Source organism: Capronia epimyces (assembly GCF_000585565.1).
Source record: "Capronia epimyces CBS 606.96 chromosome Unknown aczIQ-supercont1.6, whole genome shotgun sequence".
Taxonomy (NCBI): domain Eukaryota; kingdom Fungi; phylum Ascomycota; class Eurotiomycetes; order Chaetothyriales; family Herpotrichiellaceae; genus Capronia; species Capronia epimyces.
This window is the reverse complement of record NW_006912909.1, coordinates 868,306-888,002: the sequence shown is the minus strand read 5'-3', so window position 1 is coordinate 888,002 and position 19,697 is coordinate 868,306. Positions and strand designations below refer to the sequence as shown.

General features: G+C 53.9%; 8 protein-coding genes across 8 annotated transcripts; 4 read left to right on the top strand and 4 right to left on the bottom strand.

Annotated features, from left to right (window-relative positions):
- Positions 1-66: 66 nt before the first annotated feature.
- Positions 67-976, bottom strand: A1O3_07192 (vesicle transporter SEC22; the record flags this gene model as incomplete). The annotated part of the gene is made up of 5 exons (XM_007737302.1): positions 67-129; positions 180-585; positions 651-760; positions 839-873; positions 943-976. 5 exons carry the CDS (start codon positions 974-976, stop codon positions 67-69), a joined length of 648 nt encoding a protein of 215 aa, XP_007735492.1.
- Positions 977-1,949: 973 nt separating this feature from the next.
- Positions 1,950-2,654, top strand: A1O3_07191 (uncharacterized protein; the record flags this gene model as incomplete). The annotated part of the gene is made up of 1 exon (XM_007737301.1): positions 1,950-2,654. One exon carries the CDS (start codon positions 1,950-1,952, stop codon positions 2,652-2,654), a length of 705 nt encoding a protein of 234 aa, XP_007735491.1.
- Positions 2,655-6,376: 3,722 nt separating this feature from the next.
- Positions 6,377-7,399, bottom strand: A1O3_07190 (inositol oxygenase; the record flags this gene model as incomplete). The annotated part of the gene is made up of 2 exons (XM_007737300.1): positions 6,377-6,433; positions 6,488-7,399. 2 exons carry the CDS (start codon positions 7,397-7,399, stop codon positions 6,377-6,379), a joined length of 969 nt encoding a protein of 322 aa, XP_007735490.1.
- A 1,877-nt stretch (positions 7,400-9,276) lies between these two features.
- A1O3_07189 (alcohol dehydrogenase) lies at positions 9,277-10,245 on the top strand (the record flags this gene model as incomplete). Its single annotated transcript, XM_007737299.1, has 2 exons — positions 9,277-9,334; positions 9,386-10,245. 2 exons carry the CDS (start codon positions 9,277-9,279, stop codon positions 10,243-10,245), a joined length of 918 nt encoding a protein of 305 aa, XP_007735489.1.
- An 852-nt stretch (positions 10,246-11,097) lies between these two features.
- A1O3_07188 (uncharacterized protein) lies at positions 11,098-12,495 on the top strand (the record flags this gene model as incomplete). Its single annotated transcript, XM_007737298.1, has 1 exon — positions 11,098-12,495. The coding sequence occupies one exon, from the start codon at positions 11,098-11,100 to the stop codon at positions 12,493-12,495; it is 1,398 nt and encodes a 465-aa protein (XP_007735488.1).
- A 78-nt stretch (positions 12,496-12,573) lies between these two features.
- A1O3_07187 (uncharacterized protein) lies at positions 12,574-14,003 on the bottom strand (the record flags this gene model as incomplete). Its single annotated transcript, XM_007737297.1, has 2 exons — positions 12,574-13,758; positions 13,824-14,003. The coding sequence occupies 2 exons, from the start codon at positions 14,001-14,003 to the stop codon at positions 12,574-12,576; spliced, it is 1,365 nt and encodes a 454-aa protein (XP_007735487.1).
- Positions 14,004-14,615: 612 nt separating this feature from the next.
- On the bottom strand, positions 14,616-16,624 carry A1O3_07186 (uncharacterized protein; the record flags this gene model as incomplete). The annotated part of the gene is made up of 5 exons (XM_007737296.1): positions 14,616-15,019; positions 15,088-15,791; positions 15,926-15,959; positions 16,040-16,274; positions 16,352-16,624. 5 exons carry the CDS (start codon positions 16,622-16,624, stop codon positions 14,616-14,618), a joined length of 1,650 nt encoding a protein of 549 aa, XP_007735486.1.
- Positions 16,625-17,192: 568 nt separating this feature from the next.
- A1O3_07185 (uncharacterized protein) lies at positions 17,193-18,908 on the top strand (the record flags this gene model as incomplete). Its single annotated transcript, XM_007737295.1, has 6 exons — positions 17,193-17,260; positions 17,340-17,438; positions 17,501-17,578; positions 17,631-17,648; positions 17,699-17,858; positions 17,931-18,908. 6 exons carry the CDS (start codon positions 17,193-17,195, stop codon positions 18,906-18,908), a joined length of 1,401 nt encoding a protein of 466 aa, XP_007735485.1.
- Positions 18,909-19,697: the final 789 nt, after the last annotated feature.

The following is a 19,697-nucleotide window of genomic DNA, read 5'->3' as shown; positions in this document are numbered from 1 at the left end:
ATACACGTTGGTTTTGCGCTCTTGCGCCGCCATCATCACAATCCTCGAAATGCTGCCGCCGGCGTATTAGAAGAACCTCCACCAGAGGAATATAATCATGATGAGCCCGAGACCTGCAAAAGGCCCATACTGCGGCCAGTGTTAGCGTTGCTGGGGGGGCAGAATATGTCCTCGCGTACCTGTTTCAGCATTAATTCCCAGTTTATCCGCACGGCGGCCTTTCTGTATTTCTTGCTGTCCTCTCGCAACCGGCCGCTCATCTCGCCCATTCTCTCCAAGCTGTCTCCGCGATACAGAAGATCCTCAATGTTCTTGGTCATGACTTTCGTGACATCTTTCAATTCGTCGTTCAGTTTATCCAGATTGGCGCTCGCCCGGCTGTCTTGGTAGGTTTTCTTCGTCCGCTGAATGAAGGTATCGAATTCGACAAATGCGTAGGGCCGTAGTGTTGCAGACAGGTACTGCTGCGAAGGATAGATCGTAGTGAATTCTTGCGCAAGATCGGAGAGGTACGTGAAGGCCAGTTTTCGGGGATAGGACCGGTCGCAGATGCAGAGGAAGCACACAGAGTCTTGGATAACGTAGCTATGGGTTCGGAATCAGAATCTAGGTGTAGCGGCTAGAGAGGGAAGGCATTGTTGCCCACTTACTGTAAGGTGTATTGGCCCGATTCGATGCTCGCTTGCTGCTCCGAATTACGATTGAGCCGTCGAAAGATCATTTTCGCCTGCGATTTGACCTCGGCGAGTTCTGTTTCGACCTAGACAGACGACAAATTAGTGCTTGAGCTTTGGAGTTGAGCCCATGAGGCCTTGTAGAGTCTCGTCCATATCCATACCTGTTCATCGTCCACCGAGGCCGCGAGCATAAGGCCTATTCAGTCCCCTATTGATTAGCGGATCTGCGCCCATTGTTTGTAGGGCACAATGGCCAGTCGCATACCGTCCAGCCTGGCAATCTGTGTCGATTTCACCATTGTTGCCGTCTCTACTGAGGAGCGTGTGTCTTCCCGTGTTGTGATCTCGCATTTCGTGGTCTCTACGGTGTCCAATAATTAGGGAGCTAAACCACTTTGAGTCCGCGGCTAATCGAGGCTAAACTATTCTGGGAGCGCGACGAGCGCGGTAAAAGCTTGGCTGCTCACAGGCTACTTAAGCGCCATGTCGTCATCGGCTCTTCTTTCCTTTTTCTCGCCACTACCTATCTACTCCGTTCTCCATAAATAACTCCGTGCAGCTTCTCCACCGTCGGCTCATCCAACGACAATTTGCCAACAGCCGCAAGACCAAGGCCCGTGCACAGCCTTAGCTACGTTCGTCGTTCGACATGGCGTGAGTCTCCCCCACACCTTGATTTGTCTTGGGCGCGTTCCGCACTGCACATCGACACCATCCCCAACAATGTATCCTAAGCACTCTCATCTCACATCGTGCATGTCCTTTGGGCGCGCTGCACTCACATCGTTCATGTCCTTTGGGCGCGCTGCACTCATATCGTTGTTGTCTCCTTCGATGTGTCCTAAGTAATCTCACTTATCTCATATCGTTGGCATCCCCCACGATATGTCTTGCGCACTCTCACGGGGCATTGTTGACATCCCCTTTGATGTCCCTTGAGCATGCTATACTCACATCACACATCCCTTACTTCTATTGTTGCTCGTTGAAGAGGCGGAGTACTCTATTCATATATCGTGCACCCCTCTTCTCTGAACTACAAACGCTCTAGAAGCAAGGCCTTTATCTCTCTTCATGTCTGGTGTTCGCCCAATCTCTACCGTGAGGGGATGGTGTGTGTGGACCAAGGACGCTCCGATTCATCCTAGCTCACTGTTGCTTTGATTGAAGCGGAGGACGACTCATACTCAGCGGCAGACAGGCATATGCCGTTGTCGATGGGATCAACGCACGCTCCAGGGCCTTCAATACTCTGATGAACCAGTCACTGACATGCCTCCAAATTCCCCTTGTTTCCTGCCTCGACTGAGCTGGTGGACGTTTCATTTCCAGATAATCTCCCCAGTCAACCCATCTTTCCTACTGCTATTGTTTCTCTCAGACTCAGAGGCTAAGATCTGGATATATAGCAACAACAATTCCACGAACATCAAATTCTACACTCTGGTCAGTGGACCCAACTCCGTCTGGCAGGATGGGGACGAGTTAATATACCCTGGGCCGCCCTTCGAGAGGGTGAAGATTGCTTTCGTGGGGGGTCGGCCTGAGAGAGGCCGGAAACGAGAGTCTTTCGTCTGGCTGGTTTGGGTGCCTGTCACCTCTGGGGTCGGGAATTGGATGCGGCTTGGAGACGCCACAGGTCCCAAGGAGCTTGAAGAGCGGATTCGAGCTTACAACGGTTTGCTTGGTTCGGTCTCCCAACACGGTTGCTGGGATCGCTTTCAATTCTGGCCTCAGGGTCAGTACCAGTACCAGAACCAGAACCAGAGCACCCTCAATGACGTGAGGAGGAACCTGGCGGCTGGTCCCGCTCCAGCTGCAGCCGCTGTCATCCCGCCTGTTGCTATTCCCCCGGTTGCGGTCCCTGCTCCTGCGCCCGCTCCTGCTCCTGTCCCTGCTCCTGTGCCTTCTGCTCTGCCTGGAGCCAGTACGGCTCCCGCTCCACAATCTTCGGCGGCTCCAACAAACAACCCCTAAGGGGCCGGGCCATTAGGGGCCGTTTTCACCTCCCAGGATCCGAGCAACATGCGGACGACCCTGGCAACTCTTCTGTCTCGATAATTTGGCGGTGGGGTTTTCGGTTCCAAGGGGCTCTTCGTCGCGTCATCAGCCTGGGGTGTCCGGCATATCAACGCCGTGACACGATGATATCGAGCTTTGAGAAGTGTTGCTGGGATGGGGTCTTTGCTGGGTGTTGCTGGGCTCTTCCTGGCTCGGGTGTGTTCTTTCTTCGGCTGGTTGGCTGGGTCTCTTTTCTCATCGACTGGCTCGGTTTCGTCTCTACTCCCGGGTTGGTGCTCGGGTTTGTGCTTGGGTTTGTGCTTGGGTTTGTGCTTGGGTTTGTGCTTGGGTTTGTGCTTGGGTTTGTGCTTGGGCTTGGTCTCGGGCTTGCTTGGGCTTGCTTGGGCTTGCTTGGTCTCTGCTTAGTTCAGTTTCTTCTTCGACAATCGTCCGTTGTGGCCTGTGGGCGGGTTGGGTTGGAAATACAGATGATCGTCGCACACAAACACACACAAACACACACAAACACACACGGCCGCTCAGTTCTTCGTTTCTGCATTCTCGTATTTCTTCGATTGCTTTGCGACCTCACTATGATTTCACTGACCTCCGAACTATCACTAGAACTGGTTGTGGTTGTGGAAGAGTTGCCACAGCGCTACATTCGGCAGCAGGCAGCAAGAACAGTACAGAAACACATCGACGCGATCGAGTCTACACTTTCAAATCTCCGACCACGGGTGACCAGACCGGTACTGGAACATGTCCTAAGCGCGGCAGGTTCATCTTCCGTGCGGTTGGGATACCGAGTTTCCAGGGCTGGGTTGCTGACCGATGACAATCTACGTCTACGGCTGAGTAACAATTAGAACATCACAAGCATATCGCATCTTCGAGTCTATCCACTGGCATAGCATGAACGAGCCAGCCAGCCAGCGACGAGCGACGAGCGACGCGTGGCATGCAAGCCCCTTCTGTTCGGTGATTGGCACCGTCGAACGGGATCTCATCCCGGCCACCCGCACATGATACGAGTGTGTATCATACATATATGTTAGGTAGGTATGATACGGTGTCTCTGAACAAGGGCTTGAATTCTGATACGGTGTCTCCGAGCAAGGGCTTGAATCCGACGCCGACGGACGGGAGAAGTATCAGTAGTGCGCGAGACTCGAGGACAGGGGACTGACTGTGCCACGGAGCCGGAGCCGGTGGTGGAGATGGAGGTAGAAGTGGAGGTGGAGAGGGAGAGTTCATGTCGTTGCGTCTAAAGCACTGTTGGTGTTGGTGTTGGTGTCGGGTCGGTGTCAATCAACCATGCCGTGCAACGTTCAAGGGAGCCGTCAATCAACCATGTCGTACAACGTTCAAGGGGACCAGATACAGGGATTAGAATGGCCACCACAGAGGGACTGGACTGGACTGAACTAGACTGGACACTGGAACGTGATGGCGACCCGAGAGTTGTGCACAAGGCAAGGCGACTCAGGCCTAAGCCCTCACTCGGAACATGGACAAGGTCATGGTCATGGTCATGGTCATGCATGGATGATGGTGCACTACAGTTGCAGTGGTATTGCACAACGTGACCACCAAGGTCGAATCAGGAATCACTCATTAATATCCGTCCAGCGACCAGGTTACTACTACCTATGTCCCCCTGTAGCTGGCGGTGGCGGGCAAGGTAGGTAGTTCTCCCTGATACGACTCGTGCATGCATGCATCCATGCATCCATCATGCATGCGCACGTGTCTCACATCATTGCTATTATCCGTCAGTCCAGTCAGTCAATCAGTCCAGTCAGTCGAGAGCGAGAGAGCGAGGAAAGGAGTGAAGGGAGGAGTGAGTGGACCAGCCACCTACCAGCTACTCAGAAAGAACTGAGTACTCGACCAAGCCTAAGCCACTGCAGTAAGCCACAAGCCAGCCAAGCCAGACCTACAAGGGGGTAGTAGTACGTAGTGAGTGAATCAGACACCCTCAACCTCAGCCACCGTGCGGCACTGCATATGGAGTACTGCATGCACGCCGTGCCGCAGCAGTACAGACATGGGGTTGGGGTGCGACAGTATCCGGACAGACTAGGCTCAGCAAACGGATAGATGGTATCAGACCCAGCAAATGGATAGATGCTATCTGCCTACGCAAACAGATGGTTGGTATGGTATCAGACTCAGTAAATGGATAAGGTAGTTGGTATGGTGTCAGTCAGCCTATACCTGCGCCCAAATGCAATGCTCAGCAGGTGCCATGGTCCATGTTCCATGGTCCATGGTCGATCTTCGCTCTTGAATTTCTCTTTTCCCTTGGGTTTCCCTTGGGTTTCCCTTGGGTTTCCCTTAGGTATGCTGTCTGTCCACCACCTTGGAATGCAGACCGCTTTGCCTGCCCGCCGGGCTACCACTGGCTCTGCCTACCACCTGACCTACATACAGTGCGACAAGACACGACGCGACGGTCGACCTTGTCTGACTAGAGTCTAGTGCTGCAAGACACGACACGACGGTCGACTTTGTCGGACTACAGTCTAGTGCTGCAACTTCCCTGCCGCCCTAATGCTGTGGACTGAAACGGGCGATGGGCGATGGCGAGAATCGATGGTCCGGGGGGGAGGGGGGCCGGGGTATGGGAGCACACACAGACCAGGGAGAGGGGGGCCGGGGTATAGGAGCACATACACACACAGGGCAGCGGGTGCGAGGGATCGAGACCAAGACCAAGAGCAGTGAAGAAGCAAAAAGAGGAGAGGGAAAGACCATATCAATCAACACCACCACCACCACCACCACCACCACCACCACAAGTCACGGAGACGTGCGTCAAGTCGCTAAATGATACCTACATACCTATCCCAGGCAGGCATAGGCATGCATGGTCCTTTTGGATGCGTCGCTCAGCGGCCTTCCCCCTTCTCTTGGTTTCTTGCCGTTCCATCACACCGCGTTGCATTGGTATACAGAGTAACACCGCATTGCATTGGTATACACTATACAGAGTAGACTGGGTGGGAGTCCGGTCCGGACTATGCAAGTGGAACAGTTCAGGCTGGGGTTTAGAACCCACACCAATGCAATGTCGGTGTCGTGGCCCTCCTCACCCCTACCCGCGGACCTGGGGTTTTCATTGTTCATTGTTCATTCCGTGAGGCTGAGATTGGGAATTTAGGCTGGCAGTGATTGCAACATAGCTAAGTAGTTATGAAGGACGAGTCTTTGGCCCAGCAGTCGAACATGGGATAGGACTCGGCCCATAACCAAGTATCAGGGTCATTTTGACCATATTCCAAACACTAGCACATGAGCTACGTATATCAAGACTTCATCGTCACAATGTCATCATCTAGCCAACCCCGGCGGTTTAGAGAACAGCAATTGGCCAAACCCCCATTGTTTGATTCTCTATGAATAAGGTATCTATGTCGGCACAAGGAGCCATCAAGCGTGTAGGGTGGCCATGGGATCATGTCGATCTTACTTTGCACCCAAGAAATTTCGTCACTGTATTGCCCTCTCCTTTATGATAGATTCGTGCAAACAAGTCGACGATCATACACCTCATACACCCCAAACTCCCATAGGCATGCAAAAAGAAACGCAGGTACCGTCGCTCGATATATGTACCTACTCAATGGTTCGTCAAGGCTCGTCAAGGGCTCGTCAACTGCAGACGGTGACTCGGGTATAAGTTCAAGTCGAGTCTACCACTTAACAACCTTTTGTGGGAAGAACTCGTCAATCAATTCCAGGTAATATGGCTGTGACCTTCGTTAGTATGTTGATCGACAGGAATAGTTCTTCGGATATCATACCTTGAGTTCTTCAACCGAGGGCTTCTCATCGCTCTTGCTGTAGAGATCATATGGGTTGAACCTCTTGACAGCCTTGAGCATCCTCTCGTCGTGCTCGGTCATGAACTCCCGATAGGCGCCCTGCTGGTGCCAAGGGTAGAAGCTGTGGTATCGGATCATGGCGAGAGCTTCGTCGGGGAGGGTGCTTTGATCCTTGGCCACATGATAGAGATACTCATCGTGGCCCCAGGAGAGCATGACGTTGTCCAGACCACAGCCTGGAGAGTAGATGCCGAACTTGTTGCTGTAGACTGGGTCGTTGAAGTCGGGGTTGGCCGCGAAGGACTTGGTGCCGTAGATGATCCGGTCATCAAAGGCACAGCCAACAGGAAAAGTGTCACCAACAACATCCCACTGACCCTGGGCGTCAAAGAAGAACAAGAGCTTGCCAAGGTCATGGATCAAGCCGGTCAGTTGCATCCAGCGAGGACGACCGTCACGACGCATTGCCTCGGCGGACTGCAAAAGATGCTCGATCTGACTGAGCTCGGTGTCTGGGTCGGACTCATCGATGAGCGTGTTGAGGCGTTCGATGGCTTCCCATACCGTCATCTCGGCGCGAGTCTTGGACTTGAATTCATTGCGTGCCTTGAGGTTGTATGCGACGGTTTGCTTGGTGTGTTGCTCCAGATAGAAGTTCTTGACCCGATCGCTGGCAGTCTCATACTGGCGGAATTGAGACTTGTCTTTGTCGGCGTCAAATTTGGATGGACCGTCGTCATCTTCGTTTCGGGCTTGCTTTTGCTTGACCGCTTGGTCAGCAAGGATGTCGGCATGTTCAATCTCGTCACAAAGCTCTTCAAAGGCCAGACCGTCGCGGTCGGTGCGGAAGGCAGGAGCATGCGAGGGTTGTTCAAGCAGAATGCCAACCATCTTGAAGAGAGTGCTGGAGAGTGATTGAAGCTGCTGAGAAGTGCCAGAAGAATGCGGGGGCAGAGATTGCGCGGATGTAGCAAGGTAGCAAATAGTGTCTGTACTGGCGAGTAGAAGCTGTGTAGAATGTGAGATATTTATAAGTGTACCGATGTCGTTCACTGCACCACAACAGACACACGAAAGTGAAGGCAGTGAAACAGTGACAAACAGTGACAATGAAAAAAGAACACACTTTCCGTCACGGCAGGCATGGGTTAATATACAGGCAGCTGGCCTGCGTCAATTGTCTGGCAGTGCAAACACGAACCTGTTTAGCACGGGCTTCCAACCTGCTTGCTATTCACAACTTGCCAGGTAAGTCCTGAGGCCCGCAAAATTCCACCAGATGGATCTCGAAGCATGGGACACTCCACCAATCCCTGGACCCGCGATTTGACATGCTTCTCTTGTGACATGCTTCCATGAATAGATGGATCCCGGGGAGCTGCGACAGTGAGAAGTTACTGGATTCGGATCATCACTTCGAGGGACCAAACTCTCGCCGGAACCATCATGGGGCGCTAGCCCTGATCTCCAACGTCGGGCCGTATCGACAGCATTGTTGTGTTCGTCCGGCTCCTGGGCTAGATCCTGCGATTGTGCCCTACTGTGACCAATATTGTGGCCTCCATCGTCACCGTGCTCCGGTTTCAGCCCTGGCATGATCTCGTCGGCACCAGGCATGGAGCAAACAGGGAAATTATGCGCCGCAGCTTGAGGGGTGGATGGTCAGCAAAGTCGGTGAGAGAGAAAGATCCTAGGTGATGTCTCGTCGCTAATCCTTTATCTCTGGAATCGAGGTTACACAGGCGTTCATGCAATGCGCATACGGCCAGGACCCTGTGACAACCCCGGGGGATTGCGAGGCGACAGCTGTCGTTCATGCTGTGTAACCCACGATTGTGTTGGCACGGCATGACCGGAAAACAAGGGTCTTTTCGATCAGAGGACCGCGGCACGGTGCTGTGGCCAACCCATTCGGGGTTGCAGGCGATTTTACGCTGGTTTCTTGAGCTTCATGAGCTGCGGTCGCTTTCGAGATGGAGGAAGTGGACGTGGGACGTGGAGCAGGGACCGAGATTTCGAACTCGGAAGGCCATAGAGCTTCCAGTGGCACCGGGGGGAGTTGCCATTTGGGGCCAGCATGGGAAGGGAGGAGAAAAGAGCCAGACATCCAGAGGCGCAGGCGCAGGCGCAGGTGGAGGAGCAAGATGGGGCTGAGGGGCTGAGGGGCAGAAGCTTGGTGAGAGGATCATGCCAGACGTCACGCTATGGGCATCCAGAGCCACTGTGGCTGGCGTGACTGTGCACCCCGGGGATTCGGTCCCGAGTGTCGCATACGGTAGAAAATCGCCGAGTTGCAGACCAAAGGGAATGAATGGCACACGGCGTGCAGGTATGAGACAGGCAAGCACCTACAGGTCGATTCACCACTCTCGGAAAACTCTGCCCATATGGGAGAGGGAAGGACCGCAAGGGGGTACAGAGTATGGTATGGTTTACAGATGACAGATGCCTGTTCCCGGCTATTGTTCGGGGTGTTTAGGCAGAGACAGCCTGAACAGTCCAGGCCACGGGCGAGCCAGTCGCCAGTCGGTGCGGACTACAGTACTAGGCTTAGGAGGCCCCTAAGCCGAGTTTGAAGCGCTACGTACCTACCTATGCAATTAGTGCCCCCCGCACTCGACCTTACTTATTCGGTACTGTGACTTCATCAATCGCTTGTCTACATGTCGAACTTTTTTCCCGTCTCTCTCCCTCCGTACAATTCAATTGCCAGATTGCCAGATTGCCCTTCGAGTTGAGACGTAAGGACAAGAAACCCTCACCTGATCATGACAGACGTTCGCTTCAAGCTCAACACCGGTTCATCCATCCCAGCCCTGGGTTTGGGTAAGTCCTGACATCCCCTTCCTGTCGACACCTTGTCTCACGGCTTGCTAGGAACATGGCAGAGTCCAGAAGGCCAAGTCCGCGCCGCCGTTGCGCATGCCATCAAATCGGGCTACCGACACATCGACTGCGCCTACGTATATGGCAATGAGAAGGAAGTGGGCGAGGGGATCAAGGAAGGTCTGGCAGCCGCGGGCATCTCCCGAGGCGATCTCTTCATCACCACCAAACTATGGTGCACTTATCACACCCGAGTCGAGCAAAACCTGGATATCAGTCTAGGCCTCTTGGGGCTCGACTATGTTGACCTCTACCTCATGCATTGGCCCGTGGCCATGAATCCAAACGGCAACCATGAAAAGTTCCCTAAACTGCCCGATGGGTCAAGGGACCTGGTGCGAGACAGATCCCACATCGACACCTACAAGGACTTGCAGAAGCTGCTTCAAACAGGCAAGACAAAGGCCATCGGCGTGTGCAACTACTCCAAGAAATTCCTGGAGGAGCTATTGCCTCATGTCGACATCATTCCTGCCGTCAATCAAATAGAGAACCACCCTCTGCTCCCGCAACAAGAAGTCGTCGACTTGTGCAAAGAGAAGGGAGTCCACGTGACCGCATACAGCCCCCTCGGCAGCACAGGTTCACCCTTGATGCAGGATCCCCATGTCGTCAAGCTGGCCGAACAGAAGGGAGTGACTCCGGGTACTATTCTGCTGAGCTATCACATCGGCCGAGGAAACTCAGTACTCGCAAAATCCGTCACTCCATCTCGCATCGATGAAAACAAGAAGATCGTTCCGCTGTCTGAGAGTGACTTGGCTTCTCTCGCCGAAATCTCCCAGAAAGGTGTCACTCGCTTCGTCTATCCAGAGTTCGGTGTCGATTTTGGGTTCCCAGACAAGTCATGACCTCTGTTCCCCCTCGATCAAGATGGAGCCTCTAGCATCGTCAATTTCCTGAGCAGTTGATTGGATCTAAAAAATTCTAGATTGATAGACAGTACGGAAGGATGATAGACGGAGAAGCGCGACGTCGGGAGAGAGCGCGGGTTAGAGGCACCTTATGCCATACCAGACTCATCCTTCGGAGCCATACAAGCAGTGAACAATTTTGGTCTGCTCGACGCCACAGACCAGAGAGAGAACTCGATTATCAAGGCCGGAATCAATATTCACTTCGTTCTATTCTTATCGTGTCTTCGGCATACCTTCCCGTTCATGTGGGCTAGATGTTTAGCAGACGAATCCTAACACTATATCTCTTGGCGTTTGGGCAATCTAAAAAGTACTCCGAGTCCGTCTGTCAACCTCTCTGCCTCTCTTCTTGACAGGATCTCTCCGGAGAAGAGACTCCTGGAGAATATAGTCTCTGTTGCATTGCGATGGAGCACGAGAGTGACCCATTCAAATTGTGTGTTGGCTGGGACCACTTCTTCAAGACCCTCGAACAAATATCGAGCTTAGCCAGAGAGCATATACTAATACACGATGAGAAGAACTTCGTTTGAACTTGCTCGACATCACCGCAGTGGCCTTACTCGCGCGAAGACTGGGTGCCTGACATGCCGACGACGCCGAAAGAAATGCGACGAACAACGACCCTGCTGCCGAGGGTGTGCTCGCAATCACCTCCATTGCTCCTGGCCCACTGGGAGTGATGCAGATGCGCATGCTTCAATCACTGCCGACAGTATTGAGAAGACAGTCTCCCCACAACGAGAACAAAGTGGCGATCAGATACTTTCCGAGTCTTCTCCAAATATGCATGCCGGAGATGCCAGACATGCCAGGTCAGAGTCAGCAGTGAGCTCTTTCAATACTCCTCCACACGTGCCGGAGATCGAGTCCTTGCACGATTCTGCTTCGCGGCCAGCGGTCTTTATTCAATGGCAGGCGGATGCAAAGTTCTTTCTCAGCACGGAACGTGCTCTGCTGCAAAGTTCCACTTCTCGTCTGATGCTACAACATTTTCTTCACGTCACATGCATCCAGTTGGCTGCGAAACCATTGAGGAGCAATCCGTTCTTAACTCACGTGATGCCAATTGCCTGCTGTGACGACCTGCTGATGCACGCTGTTCTGGCATTGAGTGGCAGCCATATCGGTTTCCAGAACTCCGGATCACCCGACATTCGGAAGCAAACTGAGCAACACTACTCCTTCGTTATCAGCAGTTTACGCCACGAATTCAGCCATTTGTCCTCTTTGCATCGTGCGAAGAATTTGCGGCTCTTACTGGTCTTGATGGTTCTCTGCCATGTTGAGGTGGGTAAGGTCACTCCTCGACATGATAAACATTCGCTAAGTCTCACAAAGATAGTGTCGGATGTATGTGAGGGTGCCATGTTTGCGCACTTGCGTGCAAGTCGGTTTCTCATTCTCAAACTGCGTCAACAGCCAGATGTGTCCGAGACTGCCGAAGACAGAGAGATCCGTGGCTTCGTGCTCGAGGTCTACGCGTACCTAGTGTCGGTAGCCCACATCACGCCCTATGGGACTCTCGGAAGTTCTACCTTACCGGTAGACGACTTCGTTACGTCGTTGGGACCTTTGCATGAGTTCAATGTCTTTGGGTCGCTTCTTGGGTGCGGTTCTGCTCTCTTTGAGAAAATCCCCCTTATCGCACAGCTCTACCGCCAGCGTCTCGAAGAACGCTCTACGGGACAGACCGGGCACGACTCTCTCGCCAGGTGCAATGAATTACTGGCCAGCTTAAAGGCCTGGAAATCGCCGCCCTTGATGCCAGACATGGCAGGGTTTCAAGCCGATCATGACAGCACGGGTGAGATGTATCGCCAGGCATTGCTGATTTACCTGGAATTGGCTATACATGGTTCGCCAGTGGTTCACCCTAAGCTCATATACCAGATCCAAAATCACATCGACACTATTCTTTCTCTTCGGTCGAATATGGCCTCCTCGCCCTATGAATCTGTCCTTATGTGGCCAGCAATGATGGTAGGATCTTGTCTCATAAAGGAGGACCAGCGCCAGTACACGCTCAATGAGTGGCTCGTACTTCATTGCCGCATGAATCACTTTAAGCAAGCTATCACCCTGCTCAAGCTCCTGTGGGAGGATGAGGACGAAGCAGCTTATGGGCCTCTGGGTCTCCATCTCATGATGCACAAGCATTCCATTAAGCTATGCATGGCATGAATCTATCACTATCAAGACCGAGACGTTATCGATTAACGACCCTCGTCCGGTTATCAATGCTCGCGACCTTGAGGTGACTCATTGAGCGGGCTTCGATCCGTCGAACCATTCTCCAGGGATGTCCTTATAGGTATGGATTTCGTCCAGAGTCTCTTTGATGATGGCTGCACCCCGATCGAGTTCATCGTCGGTCATGGTCATGGCAAAGCTGATACGAAGACCGCGAGGACTCGGGTGTGTGAAGAGACCTTTGTGCATGCAAAGTGCAGCCACTCTAGGTCCTCGCAAGTTGCGGAAGAAAAGATTCGAGTCGGCACCCATGCTGGCGACATAGTCAATCTCGGGGTGTTGCCAACCAGCGACGATGGCCTTCCACCTTTGCCCAATTGCTACGGCTCGATCCATCAAACCCTCGTTGTCGATGACCTCAATGCTGGCTCGTGCAGCTGCGAGAGCAAGAGGAGTGTGGCCGAAGGTGGTGGCCATTTGGAAGGTGCCCACCATCGACATGACAGCTGCGGTCCCCAGAACGAATGCTTGCGGATAGAAACCACCTGTGATGGATTTACCCATTGTGACGATGTCGGGCTTGCAATCTTCGCCCAGGTATTGATAGGAAAGGAATTTGCCAGTCTTGCCGGCGCCTTGTCGGACCTCATCGGCAATAAAAAGCACATTGTGCTTGCGACACAGGTCATATACACCTCTTGCGTATGTCGCCTCCTCTTGTACCGTCCGCGTCGCGCCATGGAAACATTCCAGGATGACTGCCGCCACCCTGTCACTGTGCTCAACCAAGCACCGTTCCATGGCTGGCAGGTCAAGGTATGCCAAGGACTCGCCCGTGGACGGGTTGACATTCATCAGCAATGCATTGTCTAGGCCATATTCTCTGCGATGAGCCGACGGATCCATCAAGCCCCATACGGCCGACCCGAGGCCGTGATATGAGGAACCGACGCCTAGGATGAGACAGCGTTCCGCCGGGATACCTTTGGATTGGATCCCCCATTTCCTGGCGACCTTGCAGGCGGTGTCGGCGGCTTCAGTCCCGGAAGTCACAGAGATGAGCTTGTCATAGCCGAAGCGGTTGCACATCATTTCGGCGAAGGGCCCGTACAAGGAATTGTGCCCGCATAAGTTAGCCAGAGGAAGCATCTCCATCTGTTCGATGACCTTTTGAGCGATATATGGATGGGCGTGGCCCTGATTGACCGCGCTGAACATGGCAATAAAGTCGATGTATTCTTTGCCGTCCACGTCCTGTTCACCACTTGTTAGCTGCGGTGTGAAGTGAGGAGACATGATTGCTTTCCAGCAGTGCTCACCCATAGCTTGGAGCCTTTGCCTTTGACGAAGAATGCAGGTACGGGCTCGAATCCCCCGGCGACATACTGCCGTTCCAGCTGCAGCAATTTCTGGGTCCGTGATGACAACTCTAGACCCCTGATAGTGACAGCAGGTTTGTGTTCGCCCGTGGCTGATTCTGAGTGTGCGGATAGCAGCATTGCAGAAGGACTTCGCTGGTGGGAGGCGAGGTGTGTAACGTTCAATGTTGGCAGGTTGAAGATGACAGATAAAACTTCAGCGCACTCTCTTGCGACTGACAGCTCGTTTTACTATGCTATGCTATAGCATTCGAATCGCAATGAAATTCGGCATATCCTAGTCGCCCGTGCGGCAGTTGGCACCACGGAAACATCCCTCCATATCAATCGCGCTTGTGTGGGGCGCGTTTGATAAGGAGGTACGGATGGCTTGCGCGACTACACTATCAATTTGACAGCTCCGCGCGGTTCGCAGTGGGTCGTTTCCGATCACCACGGTGTAGTGGCAAGATATCGATGTTGACAATGGATGACTGCTGCTGGTGTATCCTCCATCTGCCCAGGCTTGGAGTTTCGGGACACCCCTATCTCGACACCGAACTGAAGGCGTGTGAGGCTAAGGCCGACAACTGACATGGCCCAACTCCCCCGTCCATGTTCAGCCGAGCGCCCTAGCTGTACCGGCAGGACTTGTCTTCAATACCTATTTACATGTACACGTGTGTTCGAGCAAGGAGGAATGCCACGGATGGATCGAACCGATACTATGCTGTGAAATCAATGATCAAACTTCTATGTAGGTTGCGCTGCTTCACTACCACTCCGAGTCACCTTCGCCGGCGCTTCAATGACTGCAGCAATCCTTGCCACAGCTTCCACAACGCGTTCGTCATCCCACTTGCGACCAACCAGTTGGAGCGAGATCGGAGCCCCTGCCGACACTACCGGGTCATAGTTTGCCCAGTTATATGCATCGAATTCATTGTTGCGAGGCTGGTAAGTCAAGTCCTTGGGATGGAGCTCTGGAGAGACGCTTTCTCCGGTGGGAAACGCATAGGCTGGCCAATCGAGAATGTTCCAGACGGCAGTATAACCCCAGTATCTTGCGGTTTCGTGGGCGGGCGCAACCCCCGGCCCTACCGGTGCAACAATGAAGTCGACGGAAGGGCGTGCAGCCCAGTAAGACAGATACGCAGCTGGGTAGGGGGACCCAATTAGTATGAGCATTCTTGGAATCAGTGCATGCGGGACAGGAAGGCCTTACCACGATATGCGTCACGACGGCCGTTCAGCCGCGAAAGGTCAGCAATGGTCTGTTCTTTGACATGGCTCTCCTTGAGAACCCATTCGGTCAAAGGCAGTGCAGGCTCCCCTGATACATCCAGCAAGTCCTTGTAGACCTTGCCGCCGTCCGGAAAGTACAAGCTTCGGACCACTTCATATCCCTCCGCATGCTGGAACGGCTGCCAATCAACAATCTCGAAGTGGTCGGGCAAGCTCTGCAGCTTGGCTTTGATGTTCTTGAGCGCCGCCGTTACTGGAGGGTGTGGCTTGACAATCTCGTCGTCCCAGAGCAAGGCAACAGTCAGCTTCTTTGGCAATGCAACTGACCTCCAGGACAGCGGCACCAGATCATGGCAGACTCTCCAAGGCTCGGTTGCCAGGATTGTCTTGAAGAAATACGCGTTGTCCCTGGCAGACCGACACACTGGGCCCACAGCCACCGGGATCGAGTCATAGCCTACCAACGAGGTAACAATCCCAGCCAGAGGAACGCGCCCTGCCGTGATCTTCGCCCCGTAAAGGCCGTTGTTGGCAGCCGGTGAGCGAATGCTGCCTCCAATGTCAGCTGCCAACCCGATAGGGGACCCCCGAAAGGCAACCAGAGCACCCTCTCCACCACTGGAGCCTCCACATGTGAGGTTGCGGTTGAAGGGGTTCAGGGTGCGCCCATAGACTTGGGAAAGTCTGTCAGCCGCGATTGAGAGCAAGGACGGAGCCTACTGTACCATTGGAAGATGTCTCCAGGTGCATCCCAGCTATCAATCCCAGCCGAGTCAGTCATTGGCGGGGCCGTGGTGGTGCTGCAGCTGCAGTTGCACTTACTCTGCGGTTGGGTCGTCTTGCAATAGAACACTTGAAGAAGACGAAAGCATTAGTGGTGGGCGGTCGCTGGCTTTGCTCAGGGGGCGACGGGGGACACTGGCAGTACTCACCGGCACCAGCCTCACGGAGCAACCGGACCACGACAGCGTCTTCTGTCGGGACTTGTCCAATGAGGGAGACGATCCCAGTGTTGGACTCCTTGGCCTTGATCGCAAACTGATCCTTGATGGAAAAGGGGAGACCATGGTACGGCCCGACGACTTTTCCTGTCTTCTCCCGATACTCGTCGAGCTCCTTAGCCCTCTCCAAAGCTTCTTCGACGAACATCATGGTAAGGCAGTTCAGCTGTTCGACTTAGCACATGTCCATCGTGTTCCTGCCCGGCGGCTCCGGACTGGATGCTCCCAAGGGTCAATACACACCAGTTGTTGTGCGATTGCGGCACGCCGGCAGAAGGCCAGCACCACATCATAGCTCTTGAGGTGCCCGGCTGCCATGCGGCTCAGCAATTCCGTGGCATCGAGCTCCGTGATGGCCAGTTCCTCAGCGCTCATTGCGCCACAGGAATACGGCCAGTTCATCACGTTGGCCACCCGTTCGGATGGAAGCTCCTTGAGCAGCCATTCTTTCGGAATTGATGCGTCTCGCTCGGCCCGCTTGCTTGCGCAGAGCTCCTGCCACGTCGCTTTCGGCATGATGAATCTGGTGTATCCGTTCTGCCAACTGGGTAGAAGGCACAATGGCGCGACCCTTAAGTACTGTCGGAGGGGCTGACCGCCCCAATCCACTCAGTCCGGTGTGGTGTCTCTCATGATCTTCTGCTCCTGCGCCCGCACGTCGAAGAGATGGAGATGAAGCTTAAGCGCGAGGGGACCAAGACCCACTCGACATCTCTTTATCTCCCCATTATCTCGTGCCGGGCGAGGCTAAGGAGGCTAAGGAGGTCTTGATAAGTGGCTGGCCGCACAGTGGACCCGCGATTAACGAAGCGCGTAGCGCGCCAATCTCTTTCTTTATCCAGATGTCTCGACGTGCGTTGGTACAGTATCAGACCAAGGTGCGTATCTTGCGATAGGAACCTCATCCCTCGATTTGGGTATCTGATATTCACCGGATGCGCTGAATATGAATTGAACTTGTCCCCGGCCAAGAGCTCGATATGATTGCCTCTTGCAAGAATCACGGTGCCATCACCATCACTCCAACTATTCGGTGAGCTCTTTGGACAGAACACAAGATTTACGACCTGCCCGCTCTACCAACATGGCGGCTCCCAACCTGAGCAAGTGGAGGCTCAATCGACCATTCAACCAGAATCTCGTCATGGCATGGTATGTCACCTGCAGCTACACGGTGTCCCTGTGCGCTGGAAGAGGCCATTGAATCGCTGACTGAATTGCCGAGAACCAGTCTCCTGTTTTGTCTGCCCGGGATCTATCTCGCCCTTACAGGGTTGGGAGCGGGTGGAGGCGGTCCCAATGCCTTGGTGGTGGCTCAGAATACAAATGCGTGAGAAGACTCGGAGCTGGCTCGTCGGGGATGGAACAATCCCAAGCTCACTCTTCCCACAGAATTCTCTACGGGATTTTCACCCTGTCTGGTTGGATCGGCGGCGCCACGCTGAACTTGCTCAAACCAAGAGTGACCATGTGAGTCGTGTGTCTCAGCCTGCTAATCCAGCCCGCTGACCATCTGCAACAGCGCTTTCGGCAGCATCGGGTACGACTTTGGAACCGCTTGCTAAATAATAATGATAATAATTGGCCTAGATACCCGATCTACGTCGGTGGTCTCTTCTATTTCGACACCACGGGCCACAGCTGGCTCGCGTACTTCTCGGGCGTCGTTTTGGGTATTACCGCCGGCTGGCTCTGGACGGGCGCCAGCTACATTGCATTGTCGTATGCCGAAGAGCAGTACAAAGGAACGGTAAGTTTAGGAGGGACGCACCAACAGCAGGTTCAGCTTCAGGTTCCTCAAGTCGTGGCTGACCCCGTCTAGTACCTTGCCATCCAATGGGCCTTGAACTCGCTGGGTGGCACTGTGGGAGCGGCGATTGCCTTTGGCATCAGTTTCAATGCCACGGGCGCGACGGGGGTCTCCAGTGCGGTGTATGGCACCTTCATTGCCATCATGCTGGCCGCCTGCATCGCCTCGTGGTTTCTGGTGCTCGATCCCAAGACGATCGTACGTGACGATGGCACGCATATCGCCGAATTCGAGCCCACCAACATCCGCACCGAGCTGGGCCATCTGAGGGCGCTGGTGGTGGATTGGAAGATGTACGCGCTCGTGCCGACCTTCATCGCGTCGGAGATGTGCCTCGCCACCGTCAGCAGCATCAACAGCTACTACTTCTCCCTGCGGGCGCGCTCGCTCAACAACGTGCTGTTCCAGTTCATCATGGTGCTGGCCGCGATTGCGCTGAGCTTCCTCCTGGACATGCGGCGGCTGTCTCGGCGTCGACGCGGCCTGATCGCATGCAGCTGCGTCGGCGTCATCACCATGGCCGCGTGCGCCGGCCTCGTGGGATGGATGAAGGTCAACGGTCTCGACGGCCGGCTCCCGGTCTCGCCGGACGTGGACTGGACCAGTGGCCGCTTCGCCGGCGGCGTCGTGCTCTATCTGCTCTGGGGCATCGTGTACGCGAGCTACCTGATCAGCGCCAACTGGGTGGTGGGCTCGTTGAGCAACGATCCCGCCCGGTGCGCCATGTACTGTGGCTTTGCCAAGGGCACGGCGTCGCTGGGTCTGTGCATCTGCTTCATCTTGGACACTCAATCCGTCACCTACATGACGCAGGTCATCATGCAATTTGTTCTGTATGCAGTCGGCTCCTTGACCGTCATCTACATGCTCGTCTACCACGTCACCGACACCAACTATTTCACCGAAGCGCATGTCATTGCTCCGACGCACGTGCAGGAAGAGGCCGCGACCAAGACGGCGGTTGTTGAGACGAAGGACGCCATGCATTGACGTCGCGTCGGTCTGCACTTGACTTGAAGTTGACTAGGATGTTTCCGACCTGAGCACGGCCTGGTCTAACGGCACAGAGAATGAGTTGGTATTGACTGGGCCGTGCTTGAAGGAGAGGTGCTTGATATGCAATCGGTATCATACAGTGCTACAGTCGACTTGAGGCACGAGGAATCCGGGCACTGGTAGCTGAGGGGGGAGATTAGGCACGACGACGGAATTTAGTATGGGGCGAGGAGTTAAGTCGAGCGAGAATGGCAAAGTACAAGTAGTACACACACACACACACACACACACATATATATATATATATACTACTTGTATGTATACATACCACATCTAAGTGTCCATTTTCGATCGTCGCTCCGCATTACATCTCACCCGTAGCGTAGCCAAGTTAGAATGCTGGGCTCTGGCATGCATGATCATACGACTACCATGCGAGAGAACTAGATTTACTTAGAATAGTATATCTCTCCTCTGGAAATATGTGGAGTATATAGTAGCAAGAGAGTCCGACTGGAAGGACAGGGACTACTCTGTATGTATTACTTACCAGTATTGTACTGTAAGCTCGACTCGATCTGCTTTTGGAGGTGAGGGAGGGAGGCTGGAAACCCCTTCCCCTTGCTTGCTTGCTTGCGCCTAATGGGTAGGTAGGTACTGAGGCCGTGCTTGTCAGTGTATTGACGTTCTGGGAACTGCCGTAACTACTGTGGTGGTAGTGGTAGTGGTGGCAGTGGTAGTGGTGGTAGTGGTAGTGGTGGTAGTGGTAGTGGTGGCAGTGGT